This window comes from Cuculus canorus, chromosome 26 (assembly GCF_017976375.1).
Source record: "Cuculus canorus isolate bCucCan1 chromosome 26, bCucCan1.pri, whole genome shotgun sequence".
Taxonomy (NCBI): Eukaryota; Metazoa; Chordata; class Aves; order Cuculiformes; family Cuculidae; genus Cuculus; species Cuculus canorus.
In genome coordinates this window covers 2,453,403-2,474,056 of record NC_071426.1, presented here as the reverse complement: position 1 = coordinate 2,474,056, position 20,654 = coordinate 2,453,403, and the positions used below count along the sequence as shown (strand labels likewise).

At 53.5% G+C, this 20,654-nt stretch overlaps 1 protein-coding gene across 1 annotated transcript; it reads left to right on the top strand.

The window, feature by feature from the left end:
* The first annotated feature begins 8,800 nt into the window (after nt 1–8,800).
* LOC104068597 (tumor necrosis factor receptor superfamily member 10A) lies at nt 8,801–20,206 on the top strand. Its single transcript, XM_054088892.1, has 10 exons — nt 8,801–9,141; nt 15,068–15,185; nt 15,952–16,080; nt 16,548–16,662; nt 16,747–16,838; nt 16,952–17,029; nt 17,151–17,191; nt 17,631–17,759; nt 18,751–18,832; nt 19,044–20,206. The coding sequence occupies exons 1-10, from the start codon at nt 9,091–9,093 to the stop codon at nt 19,334–19,336; spliced, it is 1,128 nt and encodes a 375-aa protein (XP_053944867.1). The 5' UTR covers nt 8,801–9,090; the 3' UTR covers nt 19,337–20,206.
* The last annotated feature ends 448 nt before the right edge of the window (nt 20,207–20,654 follow it).

Here is a 20,654-nt window from a genome sequence, read left to right as displayed (position 1 = left end):
GCACTAACGACTACCCCTCCGCGCATCCTGACACATTCCAGTCCCGCCCTATGGTTCTACGCATGCGCACTAATAGCCACGCCCCGCGGAGTCTTTCAGTGCGGCTTCCGCGCATGCGCGTTGTTGCCTTCCAGCCTCGCAGCGCTGGGAGTGGGGCGGGGCTTGAGAGCGGGCGGGGCTTTGTGAGGAGCGTTCCCGCCCCTCCCGCGTGACGGGGAGGGGCCAAAGCGAGGCTCTTACCCCTCCCGCGTGACGTCACCCGGTGACGTCATTTCTCCACCATCGTGAGGTTCAGGTAACCCAGAGCAGTGGTGACCGCCTCATCCCTGGAGATGCTGAAGGGTTGGATGGGGCTTGGAGCCCCTGATCCAGTGGGGGGTGTCCCTGCCCATGGCAGGGGGTGGGACTGGATGGGCTTTGAGGTCCTTTCCAACCCAAACCATTCCATGATTCCATGAATCAAACAGGTTGCCCAGAGCAGTGGTGTCTGCCCCATCCCTGGAGGGGTTCCAGGCCAGGTTGGATGGGGCTTGGAGCCCCTGAGCCAGTGGGAGGTGTCCCTGCCCATGGCAGGGGGTGGAACTGGATGGGCTTTGAGGTCCTTCCAACCCAAACCATTCCATGATTCTATGGAATGGCCCAATTACAGCCTCTACTTGACGTCTCCATCCTCTGACACCCGCCTGGCGTTGCCGGGACTGCGTAGGGCTGTGGCCACTGCGTGGCTTTGCAGTGACGTGAGGCTTGGCTAAAATCCCCGGATATTGGCTTTCCTGTCCTTTCCCAGCCGGTTTTCTCTTTTTTTTTCCTTTGATTCCTTTCACTGAGCAGCGCAATTGCCGTCCTTCCCAAGTTCCCAAAGGGCCAAGAATCTCCGGATGCAGGAGAGGAGTGAGAAGATTTTCGTCATGCGAAGAACTGATGTTTTCAAAACGATACTCAACGCTACTGGAAAAAAAGAAGGAAGAGCCAAACGCTGTCGCTGAAGCAGAGCGGCCAAGTTCTGGTTATTTCTGTAGCGCTGCCTTCGCCGGGCGCCATATTTCTTGTTGAGCACCATGGAGCTGTGGTTGGGATCTCGGTGTTAGGATGCTCTTGGGGCACATTCAGGGGTCAAACAGCCTTTGCAGGATGGAGACAAACCCATTAGTGCCTCCAACAATGCTGCGCTGGGACTTTCCAGGTGGTTTTTTTTTGGCTTCCCTGAGGCACAGAGGATGCCTTTAGCTCTTAGGTTTGTGTGCAGTCATTAGCTTAACCCTGTAGCTGCTGGGGTGCAGCCTGAATACCTCCCAACAACACCTTTGCTGGGATTTCCCAGGTGTCTCAGTTGGATTTGGGTTCCCTGGTGGCTTTGGATATTTGGAGTTTTAACCCTGTGGCTGCTGGCATGCCAGAACCACCCTGTGGCCAGAAAGCAGGGAGAAGTCAGCCAGAAATCGAGGAGAATCATAGAATCATAGATTCATAGACTCATAGACTCATAGAATCATGGAATCATAGAATCATAGAATCATAGTTTCATAGACTCATAAACTCATAGAATCATAGAATCATAGAATCATAGACTCATAGAATCATAGAATCATGGAATCGTAGATTCATAGACTCATAGAATCATAGACTCATAGAATCATAGACTCATAGACTCATAGAATCATGGAATCATAGACTCATAGACTCATGGACTCATAGAATCATGGAATCATAGAATAGTTTAGGTTGGAAGGGACCTCAAAGATCATCTCATTCCAACTCCCTGCCATAGGCAGGGACATCTCCCACTGGATGAGGCTGCCCAAGAGCCCGTCCAACCTGGCCCTGAACACCTCCAGGTCCATTCCCCTCCAGGGATGGGGCAGCCACAACATCCCTGGGCAACCTATTCCAGTGTCTCCCCACTCTCATAGTGAAGAAATTCGATCTTATATCGAGCCTAAATCTGCCCCTCTGCAGTTTATACCTGTTCCCCCTAAGAGAGGAGTTTGCCAGCCCTCAGAGACACAGGACATGGAGCTTCTTTTACCCTGATTTCTCATCAGGAGGGGTTCCCGAGGCTCTTGGGGCTGTGGTGTCCCCATGCAAGGCTCCTCGCAGCTGATGGTTTTGTTTTCCATGAGGTTATTTCACATTCAGCCTTCGTCGGTCCTTAATGCAGCCCTGCTAAGGTGCGGTAAGCCAAGAGCGTTGCCTTTGGCCAATAAACACCAGTGGTGGTCCATTCTGAAGGTTTGGCAACGCCGCCTTAGCTCTGTTCCCCTGGCAAACCGTGGAGAAGGCAACCGGTCCCAGAGCAGCTTTGAAACACACCTCAATTCCATGTTTTCAATCAGGAAATGACTCAGCAAAGCCCAGAGCCTATTTTTAGCTTTCTATGTCATGCTGAGATCTTATATTAATCCTTCCAAACCCAAAATAACATCGCCTTCCAACTGTGACGCCATTCATCTCCAAGGACCAAAAACCAGCCAAGCTCTGAGCCGCTAAGGAGAGCAAACCCCGCAGCCAGGAAGGTGAAAGGCGGCATCTGACCACGAGTCTTATTCAAAGGAACCGCGTTGTGTTTATACACCTGAAAAATACCGCCTTGAACCTGCAAAGCTGGAGGCTGTTAGAGCAGAGCATCGCACGTTGGGCGAGAAACAGAGCCAAGTGATGGCTTCATCCCGCTCCAGATGAGAAACATCCTCTTGGAATTGCAGCGGGGGAAAAAAAAAAATATACGATACGTGACATAAATTCAAGAATATATCCGTGTGCTTTCAGAGATTTGGGGGAAAAGATTCAAGGTTTCAAGTTTAAAACCCCCCCAAACCCCACTTTTAATGTGGTGCTGTGAGGAGACACAACAGCATCGTCTCCAAAGCTGAGCGGAAAGCTGGGCGTTAAGCAATATCGATCGTATCAAACCTCAGACTGACTGAGTCAGAGGTTTCTGCTCCAGTTTCAAAGCTGGCAGGTGCTTTATTTCGGATACGGAGCCCGGGCTGCAGCTCACAATCCATAATAACCCTCACCCCTCTCCTTCATCCCAGAGCTCCTTTTAAATCCTAGTTCAAAGGGAGGGAAAGAGAGGAGGGCAGGGAAAGATGCAGATCTTAATTCACACTCCACATTTGCTCTTTCAAGTCTCCCGTTGCTTTTAGGGTTGGCAGGGGAAGAGTTTAACCATTTCCCCTGCCTGGAAGCAGGGAAGCTGCCTTGGCAAAGGAAAAGGGAAAAAGGATTTTGGAATCCACCTGAGCATCCCTCAAACCCCAAAGACGAGGCAGGCAAAGGGAGTGAAACCAGAAAGCTGAGCATCCCTCTGCTATGGAGGGGAAACTGAGGCACGGAGGGCCCAGGAAAGGAGCTACTGTGCAGTGAGGAACTGAGCTCCGTTCCCATAAAGTTCATGAGTTCATGCAGCCTGGCTTGCCTGCGAGACCTTTTTCTGTCTCTTTAAAAGAGGAACCTGGAATTTATGAGACCATTTATGAGACAAATCATTTGCTTTTTGGGGATGGGGGGAAGGTCGAAGTGCTTGTGTGGCTTCAGATTCTTCCCAGGCACAAAAACACATAAGAAGCAGCAAAAGCCAAATGCAAAACTCAATGCTGATGTTAAAAGGTTATATATATATATATATTTATGTATATGTCTATAGGCTTATAACCCATCACCTCTCCTGAGTGCGCCGAGGATCACATATAAAGCAAGATGCTCTGGAAGGGGAGATTGGAGCCACCTTCACTCCCTCCCCCCGGCTCTTTTAAAGACGGATGATGAGCAAACAGCTGCTGCATTGGACGAGATGCCAACATTTCAAGGCTCTGAACCGTCAAGCGCCGCAGGAGCAGCGAGCTCGCATGAGGTTAACCACTAACTGTGGCTGATGAGACTGGGCTTCCCCAAACGGCTGTTTATTACGGCTGTGGGCAGTTTGGGCTTAAATCTCCCTTCTTCCTGGCATACAGCGAGGGAGCGGGAGGTGAGTCCTGCTCACCTTGTACTCATCTTATTTTCCGCTTGCAGCAAAGCTGAGGAATCATAGAATGATAGAATAGTTTGAGTTGGAAGGGACCTCAAAGCCCGTCCAGTTCCAACCCCGCAGCCATGGGCAGGGAATAGATGAGGCTGCCCAAGCCCCATCCAACCTGGCTTGGAACACCTCCAGGGGTGGAGAAGCCACAACTTCCCTGGGCAACCTGTTCCAGGACCTCTCCACCCTCATGGTGAAGAAATTCTTCCTTATGTCCAGCCTAAATCTGCCCCTCTCCAGTTTATCCCCATTGCCCCTCGTCCTATCCCCACAAGCCTTTATGAACATCCCCTCCCCAGCTTTCTTGGAGCCCCTTCAGGTACTGGAAGGCCACTATAAGGTCACCTCTGAGCCTTCTCCAGGCTGAACAACCAACTCTCAGCCTGTCCTCGTACGGGAGGTGCTCCAGCCCTCACATCATCTTTGTAGCCTCCTCTGGACAACTCTATATACTCCTTATGTTGAGGATTCCGGAACTGGACCCAATCCTCCAGATGATTCTCACAGGAGAGGAACAGAGGGGCAGAATCCCCTCCCTCCCTGCTGGCCACGCTGCTTTGGATGCAGCCCAGGACACGGTTGGTTTCTGGGCTGTGAGTGCACGTTGCAGCTCATGTGGAGCTTCTCATCCCCCAGCACCCCAAGTCCTTCTCTGCAGGGCTTTCTCCATCACATCACCCCTCATCCTGTATTGAAACTGGGGATTGCCCCGACCCAGGTGTAGGACCTTACGCTTGGCTTATGGAGGAAGCAGGGAGGGAGTTTGATGTCCCAAAACCACCGTGGGGCCCCTCTTCTTCTCCATGCTTCTGTTGTGGTGCAGCCTCCCCGACTCCTGGGGAGCTCTTGGTTCAGAGAGAGCCGCAGGGATGAGCAGACCGGTGGTGATAAGGATGGGGTGCAAGCAGGGAAGCCTGTCCCGGGCTGATAAACACCCTCCACCCCACCCTCTTGCCCGTCTGCCCCCTCAAATCAGCCTTAAATAGAAGTAATTGGCGTGCCGGCATGGCCAGGGTGGAAATTCTTGCTTGGCGAGTGGATGATGAATCTGTTGGGGCGTCCCACCCCTCCAGATGGGCTGAGGAGTGGGAGAGGGTGAGCACCACCAGCTTTGCTTGGTAGCTTCAAACCCTACAGGCTGGATATAGAGCAGTCTTTGGCTGTGCAAGAACATTGTCTCTGCGGTTGGCCAGTGCGGATAACTCTGTTAGTCCAGTTTTATAAAGGGGAAGGTTGAGATGAGTAGATAAAGCACCGCAGCTTCCTAACAAGTGTTTAGCAGGGAAAAAAAAGTCCTGATTATCTGCGGGTTGGCTTTCTGCAGCCAAGATGTGTCCACGCGCCCAGTATAAACGATGAGGCAAACTGGGAAATTCCCTTTCTGTGTCGTCCTTGCCCTCCATCCAGGCTTCTCCCACCTAAGTTCACGCACGGCACCTCCTGAAGAGGATCAGGTTGGCTTGTTGGAAAGTGGATGATGCGGGTTCTTCTCCATCCCGTTGAATGTGCACACAATATGCAAATGCAGAGGACTAGAATTTCTTCTGACCTAACTGAAAAATTAATCATTCTCTAAGGACCTAAATGACTTCAGCTGAAGTCAGTGGTATCCAGAGCAAAGAACACGTGGTTTTGTTTAAACAAAAGGCTCTGCATACTTTTGGGGCTTGTAATAGAAGTACCCACCCAGGAAACAACTAGGAACTTTCCTTCTCCTCTAAATCACGCCGCAGCTTGATTATTTTTTGGCATAGATGGGTCCTGACTTAAAAGAAAACCAGGGTTCCATTGCTCAGCACGGCCGGGCACACAAGTGCTCACTCTGCAATGAGTACGATCACCGAAGAGAAGATGCTTACCAAGTATAGACTCATCGAATGGTTTGGGTTGGAAGGGAACTCAAAGCCCACCCAGCTCCAACCCTCTGCCATAGGCAGGGACACCTCCCACTGGATCAGGTTGCTCCCAGCCTATCCTCATTTGGAAGGTGCTCCAGCCCTTGCACCATCTCCGTGGCCTCCTCTGGACTCACTCCAACAGCTCCATGCCCTTCCTATGCTGAGGACTCCAGATCTGAGTGCAGGGCTCCAGGTGGGGTCTCACCAGAGCAGAGCAGAGGGGCAGAATCCCCTCCCTCCCTGCTGGTCCCACTGCTCTGGATGCAGCTCAGGACACGGTTGGCTTTCTGGTCTGCGAGCACACGTTGCCAACTCACGTGGGGCTTCTCATCCACCAGCATCCCTAATCCTTCTCCTCTGGGCTGCTTTCAATCCATTCTCCTCCCAGCCTATGTTTGTGCTTGGGATTGCCCTGACCCAAGTGCAGGACCTTGCCCTTGGCCTTGTTGAACTCCATGAGGTTCACACAGTCCCACTTCTCCAGCCTGTCCCTCTGGATGACATCTCTTCCCTCCAGCATGTCAACAGCTTGGTGTCACCCACAAACTGGCTGAGGGTGCCCCCAATCCGTTGTCCATGTCTGCTCAAGATATTAAACTGCGCTGGTCCCAATACCGACCCCTGAGCGATGCCACTCATCGCTGGTCTTCAGTTGGACATCAAGCTGTTCACCACCATTCTTTGGATGAAACCATCCAGCCAATTCCTTATCCACCAAGTGGTCCATCCATCCAATCAACATCTCTGCAATTTAGAGGCAAGGATGTCGTGCAGGACAGCATCAAACGCTTTGCACAAGCTGAGGTAGATGCCATCAGTTGGTCTTCGTTTATCCACCAGTGATGTTAACTGCATGGGAGAAGGCCACCAAAGGGCACGATTTGCCCTTATTGGGTCACTGATCACCAAATCTTCATATCTTGAGTGGGATAGCTACAGCTCTGCTGATCCCTTTGGACCAGAGGAGCTTTGCTGCCTTCCTCCAAATCCTGAGTCTGACGATGAGCAGCTCAGCCCCAGTTTGCACCCAGACTATCAAGTCCCTGGGCCCTTTCCTTGGCGAGCAGCTTTTATCCTGCAGCCCCACCTGAGATCTGCAGATAAATACCTGCGGTTTGCCAGTGTCTTGGGTGGTGCTTTGGAAAGGATCAGGCAGTCACGCGTCATCCCCTGCTGTCCGGTGAGTCACTGCATTTCTGAAGGAGGAACGGAGCCCCGCTTGAAGCCTTGGGCTGTCAAATCCTGCTCCAAACACGCCAGGATCAGTTAGCTTGGAGTTCAGGGCTAGGAAACAATTAACGAGTCACAATGCCTCCGTTCTATCAGAGTAATTTTTTCTTACTCGTTATCTAGATAACCCGGTTGCGGAAGAGCCGGTTGGGTCAACGGCACAGTCCAAAGGTTTAACTTTCGACAATTTTTCCCCTTTCGGCTCAAATTCATCCCCCAAAAACCAACAAACCCAAGGTGGAATTTCCCTCTTTGCTGGCTCAGAGGCGAGAAAAAAAAAAAAGGGTTGTTTTGTAAGACAAGAGAGCGTTTCGGCCATGCCAGACCGGGGCTTTGCACTGCTGTCCTCCCCGGGATTCCTCACCGGGCTGTGTTTGCGTAACCCCCTTTTCCATGGGAAACCAAACGCTGTGGCTTTGCTCGCTTGAGAGAAACCTTTTGGGGAAAGAAATGCAAGGTGGAGAAGAAGCCACAACCCCCTGGGAGGAGCATTGCTGTGGCTCCTGTCCCGTTTGGGAGCTTCAAACTCATTTAGAGCAGTAAAAAAAAGGGGAGGAAAACACAAAAAAAGATGTGTGAAAAATTAAAAGTGCTGCAAAACAGCGAGTGGGGCTTCACCACCAGCATTGAAACCCCAATGTGGTTTCTCGGAGGCGGTGACAGGAGGATGGGAAGGTTTGGGAGAGCTCTGAGTCAGCCTTCCTCCTCTTCCTCCCTGCTCCTATTATTTGTTTAACCCCTTTTTTTCATGGAAAACCAAAACTCGTGGCTTTGCTCACTTGAGACAAACCCTTTGGCGGAAAGAAGTGGGAGATGGAGAAGCAAGAACATTCTGGGAGCAGCATTGCTGGTGCCTCCTGTCCCGTTTGGGAGTTTGGAACTAACTCGGGACAGCAAAAAGAAAGGGAAAAACCCCAAAAAGTCGTGCTAAAAATTAAAAGTGCTGCAAAAACAGCGAGTGGGGCTTCACCACCAGCATTGAAACCCCAATGTGGTTTCTCGGAAGCGGTGACAGGAGGATGGGAAGGTTTGGGTGAGCCCTGTGACAGCCTTCCTCCTCTTCCTCCCTGCTCCTATTATTTTGTTTAACCCTTTTTTTTCATGCAAAACCCAAACCTCTGGCTTTGACCAACCCTTTGGGGGAAAGAAGTGGGAGATGGAGAAGCAAGAACATTCTGGGAGCAGCATTGCTGGTGCCTCCTGTCCCATTTGGGAGTTTGGAACTTACTCGGGACAGCAAAAAGAAAGGGAAAAAACCCAAATAGAGGTGCTAAAAATTAAAAGTGCTGCAAAAAAAGCGAGTGGGGCTTCACCACCGGCACTGAAACCCCAATGTGGTTTTCTCGGAGGTGGTGACAGGAGGATGGGAAGGTTTGGGAGAGCCCTGAGACAGCCTTCCTCCTCTTCCTCCCTGCTCCTATTATTTGTTTAACCCTTTTTTTTTCATGGAAAACCAAAATCTGTGGCTTTGTTCACTTGAGACAAACCCTTGGGGGGAAAGAAGTAGGGGATGGAGAAGCAAGAACATTCTGGGAGCAGCATTGCTGGTGCCTCCTGTCCCGTTTGGGAGTTTGGAACTTACTCGGGACAGCAAAAAGAAAGGGAATTAAACCAAAAAGTCGTGCTAACAATTAAAAGTGCTGCAAAAAAAAGTGAGTGGGGCTTCACCACCGGCACTGAAACCCCAATGTGGTTTCTCGGAGGCGGTGACAGGAGGATGGGAAGGTTTGGGAGAGCAGCCAGCTCTGGGCTGGGCTAGGACAGCCCTTCAGCCCTCCTCCTCCTCCTCCTCCCGAGCTGTAGGAGCGTTGAAGTCACGCTGCTCCGTCTCATTTGCCCGTGGGCAGCTGTGGGAGCTGCTGGTCCCGGGGTGGTCGAGCCTTGCCCGGTGTCGTCTTCGTCCCCCTCGAGCTCTGCCCGTCTCTCCGCAGCCCGAAAAGGATGCTCGGAGCATCCCTCTGGCTCTGGATCCCACTGGTGCTGCTGGGCACGGTGCGTGGGGATGGGATGGGGGGGAGTGGGGACCCCCAGGAAGGGTTGGGGACCCCCGATAAAGTTCGGGGACCCCCGTAGAGGGGGGTTTCTTGTGGAGCCGCGGCATGCCCGGGCTTGCAGCATCATCGAGGAGCGTGGAGAGCCCGGCTGGGAAAGGGTTGTGGGAGGGGGGAGAAGGTGGAGAGGGGGTTTAAGGGGTTGAGATGGGCTGGGGGGGGGGGAATTTTGGCCAGAATGGGGGGGCTGTGAAAATAGGAGGTGCTGCTGGGTGTGGGGAGAAAGGGGTTCTATGGGGGAAAGCAGGGGATGGGGTGGGGAGTCCTTTAGCGGTGGATATAAGGGGGAAAATTGGGGAGTAGGGGCTTATATGGGGGGGGGGGGGGCAGTGGTTAGGGGGCTGTTAGGAGGCTCACCTGGTCCCGGGCAGGGGTGGGGGTGTGGGGTTGTGGGGGGGTTCAGCTGATCTGGGGGTTATGGGGGAGCAGGAGTTGTGGGGGGAGCAGGAGTTAGAGAGGCTTAGCTGATCCGGGAGCTATGGGGGGAGCAGGAGTTATGGGGGGAGCAGGAGTTAGGGGGGGCTCAGATGATCTGGAGGTTATGGGGGAGCAGGAGTTAGAGAGGCTTATCTGATCCAGGGGCTATGGGGAGAAGAGGAGTTATGGGGGGGCTCAGATGATCTGGAGGTTATGGGGGAGCAGGAGTTAGGGGGGGAGCAGGAGTTAAGGGGGTGCTCAGCTGATCCGGGGGTTATGGAGGGAGCAGGGGTTGGGGGGGAGCAGGGCTTGGGGGGGCATGGCTGATTTGGGGTTATGGGGGAAGCAGGGGTTATGGGGGGCAGCAGGGGTTGGGGGGAGCAGGGGGTTATGGGGGGGCTCAGCTGATCTGGTGGCTGTGGGGAGAGCGGAGCTTATGGGGGGGCTCACTTGATCTGGGGCTTATGGGGAGAACAGGGGGTTCAGCTGATCTGGGGGTTAAGAGGAGAGCAGGGGTGATGGGGGGCTTATTGATGCAGTGGGGCGAGCGTGCGTTACGGGGGTCTCATCGATCTGTGGGTTATGGGGAGAGCAGGGGTTGGGGGGGGCTCCCCTAGCCCAGGGTTTTGGGGGGAGGCTGAGGCTGTGGGGAGTCTCGGGGCACAGAGGGGTATGTGGGGCAGCCTGGAGGTGGGCAGGATGATGGCACGTGTGGGGCAAGAGCTGTGGGGCTGGACGTTTGATAATGGCGCTGCCCTTACCGGCGGGGATTTCCACTCCCTTCTCTTCCAAAACTTCATTCACCGGTCGATGTCGTGATCTTGTGACAACGCCAAAACAAGTTGGGAAGCAGCGTGGGCGGTGGAGGTGGGCGGCTCTGGGCTGCCTGGTGCAGGAATGCTGCCTTCTCCAACTTGCCCGAAGGATGGCCAAACCCTTTAGCCCTAAGGATTTTCCGGATCGAAGATCCTACCTTTTGCGGGTGGTGTTTCCCCCTGGATTGGGCGTTGCTAGAGAGCTCACAAATACCTAAAGCCTCACCTTGCCTGAAGTCGTGGTGATCCTTGCGTTGAGTTTTATCCCTCTCTGGCCAGGAGGGAGACAGAACACATGGTGGCTGCTCCCGCGTTGCCGTGGTTGGAATTTGCACTGCCCATAACGTGTTTCGGAGGAGTCAGCTTCTCCGGTTCCTTCCCTATATTGTTTACAAAGGCTTATTTAGACTCGCGTGGTAGGCTCGAGCCTTACTAAACCCACCTCCTAAAGGCATGCACTCAACTGTTGTGTTTTCCTTTGATTTCCCCCTTTTTTTTTTCCCTAAACAAAAGGGGAGGGCGATCCCATCGGGGCTGACGCCACCTCACATGATGATCGGATGAGATTGTAATTGCGGTTCTTTCCTCTGATCACCTGGGTTTGTTGTTATATTATGCCTGGACCTGGGCCACGGGCTCCCGAGGAGGAATGCGGTTGGATCTTTGTTTGCAGGAGTTCAAATTCCATCTGTGGAACCCCTTGTGTTTGTCAGAGCTGAGCCCTTGGCGCAGAGGCACACGGGGTGCCTGCCTGGCATCTCTTTTAACCCCGGTCCTTAGCAGTGTGGACCTCTTGCTGCAATCGAGGGCTCTGTTAGTGATGGAATGATGTTCATGGATGGTCTGGAGTTCCACAAGGGGTCTGCTTTCTGCTGTAGGATCCAGCTCCTTCCTTGGGATCTTCGGGACTAAAACAAATTGTAGAATGGTTTGGGCTGGAAGGGGCCGTAAGGACCACCCGATTCCAACCCCATAGAGTGATTTGGGCTGGAAGGAACCTTAAGGACCACCCAGTTCCAACCTCATAGAATGGTTTGGGCTGGAAGGGACCTTAAGGACCACCCGATTCCAACCCCATAGAATGATTTGGGCTGGAAGGGGCCGTAAGGACCACCCGGTTCCAACCCCATAGAATGGTTTGGGGTGGAAGAGACCGTAAGGACCACCAGCTCCAACCCCATAGAATGGTTTGGGCTGGAAGGGGCCATAAGGACCACCCAGTTCCAACCCCATAGAATGGTTTGGGCTGGAAGGGACCTTAAGGACCACCCGGTTCCAATCCCATAGAATGGTTTGGGCTGGAAGGGACCTTAAGGACCATCCAGTTCCAACCCCATAGAATGGTTTGGGCTGGAAGAGACCATAAGGACCACCAGCTCCAACCCTATAGAATGGTTTGGGCTGGAAGGGGCCATAAGGACCATCCCATTCCAACCCCATAGAATGGTTTGGGCTGGAAGGGGCCATAAGGACCACCCAGTTCCAACCCCATAGAATGGTTTGGGCTGGAAGGGACCTTAAGGACCACCCGGTTCCAATCCCATAGAATGGTTTGGGCTGGAAGGGACCTTAAGGACCATCCAGTTCCAACCCCATAGAATGGTTTGGGCTGGAAGGGACCTTAAGGACCACCCAGTTCCAACCCCATAGAATGGTTTGGGCTGGAAGGGGCCGTAAGGACCATCCAGCTCCAACCCCATAGAGTGATTTGGGCTGGAAGAGACCATAAGGACCATCCAGTTCCAACCCCATAAAGTGATTTGGGTTGAAAGGGACCTTAAAGCCCATCCAGTTCCAACCCCACTGCCCTGGGCAGGGACACATTCCAGGGATGGAAGAAGAGAGAGTTTAAAAGCTTAATGCTTCCCAGAACTTTCTTTCCGGACTTGATCACCCAGAAGGAAGAGGTTTTGGGCTGATGAAGGCATTGAGGATTTCTGTGCCTGATAATTCCTCTGTCTGGAGGCAACGTTGCTTTCTTGGCATGTTTACTGTAGGTGAAATCTACTCCTGAATGTCATCGGTCTCGCCCACGGCTCCCAGCCTGGTTTCTCCCATGCTTTGGAAGGCTGATAGGTTAGTCAGAGGTGGCAAACCGTGCCTGCCAAGGGCTTGGAGATGGGATGAGGTTCTCGACCTGTGAGTGCTGTGAGCTGATAACCTTATCGTGCACTTGTGCGGGTTGAGTAGTTGTTTTGTGAACTGCAATGAAATCCTGCGCCTACGGGGCCTTTCCAAACAGCAGATAATGCCGTGTGGTTGCTGTGATCACCTTCACAGCCTGGCAGAGTTTGAATGGGAAAGGAAGAGCTTGATTTTCTCCCCCTCCTGGGGAAAGCTTGCCCAGGCTCAGTCCCTGAAAGCGTTCGAGACCAGGGTGGGTAAAAGCCCCAAGAGCTGCTGATGGCTGGAAGGGAAAAGCGAGGCTTTTCTCCTAAGCTGCGTGAAAAAGAACTTTATAAACTTCCAAACTTCTTGTGAGACCCCACCTGGAGTGCTGTGTCCAGTTCTGGAATCCTCAGCATAAGAAGGATATGGAACTGTTGGAAGGAGTCCTGAGGAGGCCACGGAGATGATCCGAGGGCTGGAGAACTTCTGCTGTGAGGCCAAGCTGATAGAGTTGGGGTTGTTCAGCCTGGAGAAGGCTCCGAGGAGACCTTAGAGCAGCTTCCAGCGTGGAAAGGGGGTGCAGGAAAGCTGGGGAGGGGCTCTGGATCGGGGACAGGATGAGGGAGAACAGTTTTCAGCTAAAAGATGAGATTTTAGGAAGAAGAGACACCGGTCCAGGTTGCCCAGAGCAGTGGTGGCTGTCCCATCCCTGGAGGGGTTCCAGGCCAGGTTGGATGGGGTTCAGAGCCCCTGATCCAGTGGGAGGTGTCCCTGCCCATAGCAGGGGGTGGCACTGGACGGGCTTTGAGATCCAACCCAACCCATTCCATGATTCTATGAAACCCTCCCAGCCGGAGGAAGCAGCAGCAGGTGATGCTGAGCCAGAAGCCTTTGGAGAGCTGTTGGATTTGATTCCTCCCAACCCAGGGTCTGGAGATGGTCCCATCTCTGGGCTGGATGGGGCTCCATGCCTGTGTGTCCAAGCAGAGCTGTGTGCGTGGGGATGTGTTGGGGAATCGCTGTTTGATGACGTGACTGCTTTGTTTGTGGGTCTGTGTCACCTTCTCCAGTCCCGTGAGCACTGGACCTGCTGCGGCCAGTTTTGGTGCAAACACCCTTCCTTGTACACCCACAGGAAGTGTCTGGGCAGGAGGAGGAGGGGGAATTGGCTTTGTATCCCCAGGCTGGCTCTGGGGACTGCTTTTTTCTATTGTTTCAGCCTTTCAAGGCAGCTTCTGACTCATGGGAAGAAATATTTGCTTTAAGAGGCAGGTTCATGCTTGAAGGGGAAAGTGCAGCTCACAGCGTGGGCATCATCCTTCCGGATAAAATGGGGTAGAGGGGAAGAGGCTGGAAGTAGAGGCAGATTTGGATCCATTTCTATCAGAGAATCACAGAATAGGTTTGAAAGGACCTCAAAGCCCATCCAGTTCCACCCCCCCTGCCATGGGCAGGGACACCTCCCACTGGATCAGGGGCTCCAAACCCCATCCAACCTGGCCTGGAACCCCTCCAGGGATGGAGCAGCCACAGCTTCCCTGGGCAACCTGGGCCAGTGTCTGCCCACCCTCATAGTGAAGAAATTCTTCCTTATGTCCGGTCTAAATCTGCCCTTCTCCCGTTTATCCCCATTGCCCCTCCTTCTATCACTCCAAGCCTTTGTGAACAGCCCCTCTCCAGCTTTCTTGGAGTCCCTTTATGTCTTGGAAGCTGCTCTAAGGTCTTCTTGGAGCCTTCTCTTCTCCAGGCTGAACATCCCCAACTCTCTCAGCCTGTCCTCGGATGGGAGGTGCTCCAGCCAAGGGCACCGTTCCGCTTGGGAACATGGGGTGCTCAAAAGTCCCTCCAACCCCTGATGGGGCGAATGGCTGTTCCCATCCAGCATCGTCCCTCACAGCTCGAGCGACTCAGGAGGGACAGAAACTGCTGAGCCAGCAGAAATTGCACGGTGGTGACCTGGCGGAAACTTGGCCGTTGGCTTCCCGATCCGTAGTGAGATAATGGGGATAATGCAGAAGATACGGAAGTGCTGGAGGCTGTGCTGTCCCCTGGGAGCCCGGAGCAGCCTTGGGCTGTGTTGTGTGGGCACAAGAGCCACGTACCAGCCTTGACACAGGTTTCCTCCCCACAAACGCCCTCCTTGTTCCTCTTCCCTGCCCTTCCATTTTCTTCGCTGCTGTTGGTTCACGTGCTCAGAAATTGGGGAAGGAAGGGGAGCCTGGTGTTCTCCTAAGGAAGCGTTAGCAAGCCTTTGCCTTGCTGATAACCTGGCACACAGGAATCCCTCTGCAACCCCTCTTTGTGCTTTGCCGAGGAAATAACCACTCCGAGTCGGGGAAAGACCCCTTCATCTCCATCAAGGGTGGGTTTGGCCACCACATCCAGCAGCTCTGAGCCATCCCAGAACTCTTCTCCTGCTTCGGATGAGTTCCCCGGGCAGAGCAGCTCGTGCCCTTCTCATCTTTCCTTTGCTCTGTGAACTTGGGGTGGGTTTTAACTCAAGCTTTTTCTGTATTAATTTAACAGGGAGCTGCAGCACCGCAGGTTAGGAAGGACAAGGTGGATCTTTTAGACCCAGGCAGAGGAAGGGAGGAGTTTTACCAAGTCCAAGACACCAATCTCTATTGCAAGAAGTGCCCAGCAGGTAAGATGGTCTCAAACGCCGCCCCACGTGCAGCCTTGTGGTGTTTCTGCCCACAGAGACAGCGCATCCTTCCTCCTTGGGAGGAGGCAGTGGGTGCTCTCCCTCTCCTGCTCTGCTGTCATGAGACCTAAGGAAGGACACGTGAAGCCGTACCGTGAATCCTGGGTTCAGTTTTGGGCCCCTCGCTTGGGCTGGAGCGCATCCGGAGAAGGGAAAAGAGCTGAGGAAGGGGCTGGAGAAAACAGGGGTTCTGGGAGTGGTTGAGGAACCTGGGGCTGTTTAGCCTGGAGAAGAGGAGGCTGAGGGGGATCTCATCGCTCTCCGCAGCTCCTGCAAAGGAGGTTGTGGGGAGGTGGGCGCAGGACTTTTCTCCTAAGTAACAAGAGATAGGATGAGAGGAAATGGCCTCAAGTTGCGCCAGGGGAGGTTTAGAGTGGATATTGGGGGAAATTACTTGATGGAAAGGGTTGTCAAGCCCCGGACCAGGCTGCCCAGGGCGGTGGTGGAGTCTCCATCCCTGGAGGGGTTCAAAGAACACACAGACGTGGCACTTGGGGATGGTGGGGTTGGACTGACGGTTGGACTGGACGAGCTGAGAAGGCTTTTCCAACCTTAACGATTCTATGATTCTGGGAACATTTTTATCATTCCTAATTCACCTCTTAACTGCTCTGACAGCAGAATGAACTCCCTCTTTGCAAAGACATCGCTGTCCTGAGCTGTTTGCTCACAGATACGCCCTTTCTTTCTCCTCTGCTTCTCGCAGGCACCCACGTAGCAGAGCACTGTCAAGAGCAAAACAGCTCCAGCAAGTGTTCGCCGTGTGCGGGAGACGAATACATCGAATATCCAAATGACTTTTCCAAGTGCATTGGCTGCAAGACGTGTAGGGCAGGTACGAGCTGGGGTGCGCAGGGGTGATGCTGGCTGATAGCACTGGTCCAGCTGACTGGAGACCTCTCTATTTAAGAGCACAGTCACCTGCAGTGTCCTCAAAGAGCGGCTCAGGCTATGGGGAGTGCGCTGGGTGTGGAATTGGTGTGGCAGCTCGTGCCAGACCTGCCTCTCTGTTCCGTGCAGCATCCATTGTGCAAAGCTGGGACACGAGACCTCCATCCAGCAAGGACCAGGAGGACTGGGCTCCAGGCAGCGCTGTAGGCTGCTGGTGGAGCTTTGAGGCCAGCATTGCTTTTCTCTTGGGCACGGTGAGGTGTGGGGCAGGAAAGGGGGAAGGCTGAAACGCAGCACCAGAGAGTGATGTGGTCTTTACCAGGCTTGCGGTTCAGCTCGAGTCGTTAGCAGCATTAACGAAGGAAGCGGGTGGAAGGGTTGGGGTAGAGCTTTCTCTCCTCTTACCCACAGATCAGGTGCAAGTGAGTCCTTGCCAACCCACCCGCAACACACAATGTGCCTGCAAGAACGGCACCTTCTGCTCCCCGGACCATCCCTGCGAGATGTGCCAAAAGTGCCGACCTCGGTGAGTTGGGTGACGCGGTGGGTCCTGCTGGGATCTGTGCTCAAGCCCCAGCTGCTGAGCCTGCTCTGTTTTCCTCTTTCCCAGGTGTTCCAAGGATGAAGTAGAGCTGGCTCCTTGCACGCCACAGAGTGACCGTCAATGTGGTCCTCCCACCGACACCTTCTCCAGCTTCTCTAGTAAGTGAAAGGCTGCTGGAGGAGGGGGAGATGGGCTGAGGGACTGAGGTATGAGCTGCTGCTGAGGAGAGCAGGAGCAGCTCCCCACCACCCTTCTGTTTTATCAACTTTAGCCACATGGGTGGTGATCGTCGTGGTACTCGTAGCCCTGGTTGTGTTCATCGCCTTATTGTACTGCTGCTGTTTTGCAGGTGAGCATCGGGTGTTGGGGATCCCCAGGGCGCTCGCCCTGCCTCTGCGTGGGGGTGGGCTGGGTGGGAAGAAGTGTCTTCCTGAGGGAAGAGGGATCACAGCACTGCTTTCATCTTCCAGGACGCAAGAGAGACCTGAGCACTAAGTCGTGTGGCCTGGTGGTGAGTCGCTGCGACGGCAGACGGGGTGGTGGCTCTGTTCGTGGGGCTGGTGTGAGGTTCCCCCTCTGCTCCCCGCTTTGCCAGCAGTTCCTCGGAAGGTTGGAGAGCGGAGGGATAAGTTTTGCCCCTGCAGGGTTGTGGTAGAGCTGGGTTGAGTAGAGGAGGGGCTCTGGTAGTACTCTGCTCTACGTGGGGCGCTTGCAGCCCCCTTTCCAGTTCCCTGGTAGAGGTTCCAGCCCATCCAAGGTCCCTGGTGCGGATCCTGGGTTAAAGGAAAGGCTTTAACCTTCCTTTAATGAGCCATTTAATCAAGCCATGTCCTTAAAAGCATGGCACGGTGGATGCTGCTGCCGTAGATGGTATCGCCGCTGAGCCGGTGTGAATCCTGCCCTCCCAGAACCTCCCAACTTGGATGGTTTGTGCTTCTTTCCTGCTGCAGGACTACATGATGCGATTGCTGACAAGGTTCCAGAGCAGGAGAGTGGAGACAGATGACAACGATCTCAACCAGCAGATTGCCCGGGATCTGCACAGGGGTTCAGCGACTCCCGGTGCTCTGGGGCCAAAGGTACGTGAGTGTGCCCCTCACAGAACGATTTTGATTGGAAAAGACCTTTAAGATCGAGTCCAACCATCAATCCAGCCTTGCTAAGTCCACCACCAGAGCATGTCCCCAAGTACATCTCATCATCTTTTAAACACCCCCAGGGATGGGGACTCAACCCCCTCCCCGGGCAGCCTGGCCCAATGCTGGACAACCCTTGCAGTAAAGAAATTCCTCCTAATATCCAACCTAAACCTCCCCTGGGGCATCTTGAGGCCATTTCCCCTTCTCCTGTCACTGGCTACCAGGCAGAAGAGACCAATCCCACCTCACCACCTCCTTTCAGGCAGTTGTAGAGAGCGATGAGATGTCCCCTCAGCCTCCTTTTCTCCTCAGCTCCCTCAGCTGTTCCTCATAAGGCTTTTGCTCTAAACTCTTCCCCAGCTCCGTTCCTTTCTCTGGACGTGCTCCAGCCCCTTGATGTCCTTCTTGTAGAGAGGGGCCCAAAACAACCCAGGATTCATGGTGCAGCCTCACCAGCACCAAGTCCAGGGGAAGGAGCACTTCCCGGGTCCTGCTGGCCACACTATTCCTGATGGAGACCAGGATGCTTTTGGCCTTCTTGGCCATCTCTGCTCTGCTGTGCTCATTCTGATGCTTTCCTTTGCCTTTTACCAAGCTGATGAGCTCTGGGGCGCTTCTAGGGCCGCATGATGGTTTCTTCATGGAGACAGCGAGGTGTCCCTTCTCCTTGTTCTGGGTTCAGGACTGCAAAATCTGCTTGTTGCAGTCGGCTGCCAGATTTAATGCTGATGCTGAGTAAAACAGCTTTCCTCTCCCCTGCTTTTGTGGCGTGCTGTCATCCCAAAGCCAGGAAACGATGGGCATTTATGAGGATCTCCTGCCCCAACAGTCCCCAGAGAGCGGGAAAGGGTTCTCCAACCCCATCAGTGGGGCTTGGAGACAGCGTCTGTGCCAGGGCTTGGTGGGTGCTATGGGATATTTGTATTTCCAGGTGAGTGTGCCAGGGACCTCCTATCACAGTGGGAAACCGAGGAAGAATCTGGTTCCAGTGCAAGGAAAAAACTCCATTCACCGTAAGTGTTGGGGCCGAAGGGATGTGCTGAGGGGTGGGGAGAAGGTATGCCTGGGGTGAAAGCTTTCTGGGTGAAATCATAGAATCACCAGGTTGGAAAAGACCTCTTGGATCATCGAGTCCAACCATTCCTATCAAATCCTTGCCAGCTGTCCGTGGTCTACCTTCCATTCTCTACTCTGTCTTCTGACCTTTTCCCGTTCCCCCTCTAGTTCTACGACGCTCCTTTGACATCTTTGCCCAAGAAGTGCCCTACAAGGACTGGAAGAGATTCGGCCGAGCGCTTGATCTGCTGGAGAACGACATTGTCCTTGCGGAGATGAACGACAAGTATTCGCTGGAGCCCTTCTTCCAGATGCTCAACACGTGGCAGAACAGGCAAGGGATGAACGCCTCCGTAAACACGTTGCTGGAGACCCTGCACCGCATCAATCTCGGAGGGATTGCTGAGGACATCTCCTCCAAGCTGGTCCAGCAGGGATATTTCGAATACGAAGTGAACTGAGGAGCAAGGCAGGCCCGGCATCTCGGCACTTCAAGCTAAAACCGTTGTTACCTCAGAATGCTGCTAGCTTTTCCAGAGGTGCCACAGAAGAGCTGTAGGCGTCCCTGTGGTGGTGTTTTTTAACTGGATCATCCTTTTTACGGGGTGTCCCCAGCACCCTGATCCGGTAGAAGTTCTCTGCCCTTGGCAGAGGGTTTGGAACTGGATGGACTTGAAGATCTCTTCCAACCCAAACCATTATGTGATTGTTATCATAGTGCAATGGCTTGTGCTCGTAGAAGAACTCTAAATAGTGTTACAAACGATGGACTGGGTTCTTGGGTTTCTGAAAGCTGTTGACTGCATTTTAGCTGCTTTGCTTGCTGCCAGGAATCATTTTAGACTGGACTTTGAGGGAAGGGTGGGAAAGGTCTACCTGTTCTGTCATCGCTGGGGTTGCCTGAGAGAAAGCTCAGTGGAAGGAGAGGGAGCGGAGCGTGATATGGGCAGCAAACTTCCCGGTGAGCCAGGAACAACCTTCTCCATGACTTTGGTGAAGACAGTTAGTGCCCATCCCCTTGGCCGTGGGGTGGCTTTGCTGTCTCTTGTCCAACCAGCATGGAAATGTGAATGCACTGAGGGCTGAGCGTGACCGCGGGTACCCCCCAGCCATCCTCCAACGCTCAGCCCCTTACTCTGGCTCACGGAGCTCAGGGACAACTACTTTTATTACTTGACTTGGCCACCCCCAGGACCTTCCCCAGGACGGTGGGAGAGGGCGAGGGGCATCGCCAGCTCCTCGCCACGGCCAGGGCTGTGCTGTGAAGCGCCCATCCCTCCCACTCGCATCCATTCTACTGGATTCTCAGGCTTAACTTTGTATTTAAGTATTTATTCAGTAGTCGAATACATTTAACTTAAAACCTAGTATAAAAATAATAAGGTTTTTGTTTGTTTGGTTTTTTTTTTACTATGCATGTGAGTGTGTTTTTATACAGAACTCTGGCCCAGCCAGTTTACATTTCCAGTTTCTTTATGAAGGAACTAAAAACGTTTAAAAAAAGCCTCCTGGTTTCTCATCTTTCTCCCCCCTCCCCGCCACGCTCTGTTCTGGGTTTCAGTGGGTACCAAAGGATGCTCGGCAGCTGCTCCGCACGGACTGAGGACTCAGCCCGTGGTGTTAACGCTTTGCCACGGTCCCACCAGCGATGCTTCTGCCAGGGAAAATCCGCAGCAGCCAACCCGAGCTCTGCTTTTACACCTCTGCCACGAGTCCCGTGCGCTTGAGTCGCCGGCAAAAGGAGGAGGGCTGAACTCTGAGCCCCTCGAGAGCGCAGGG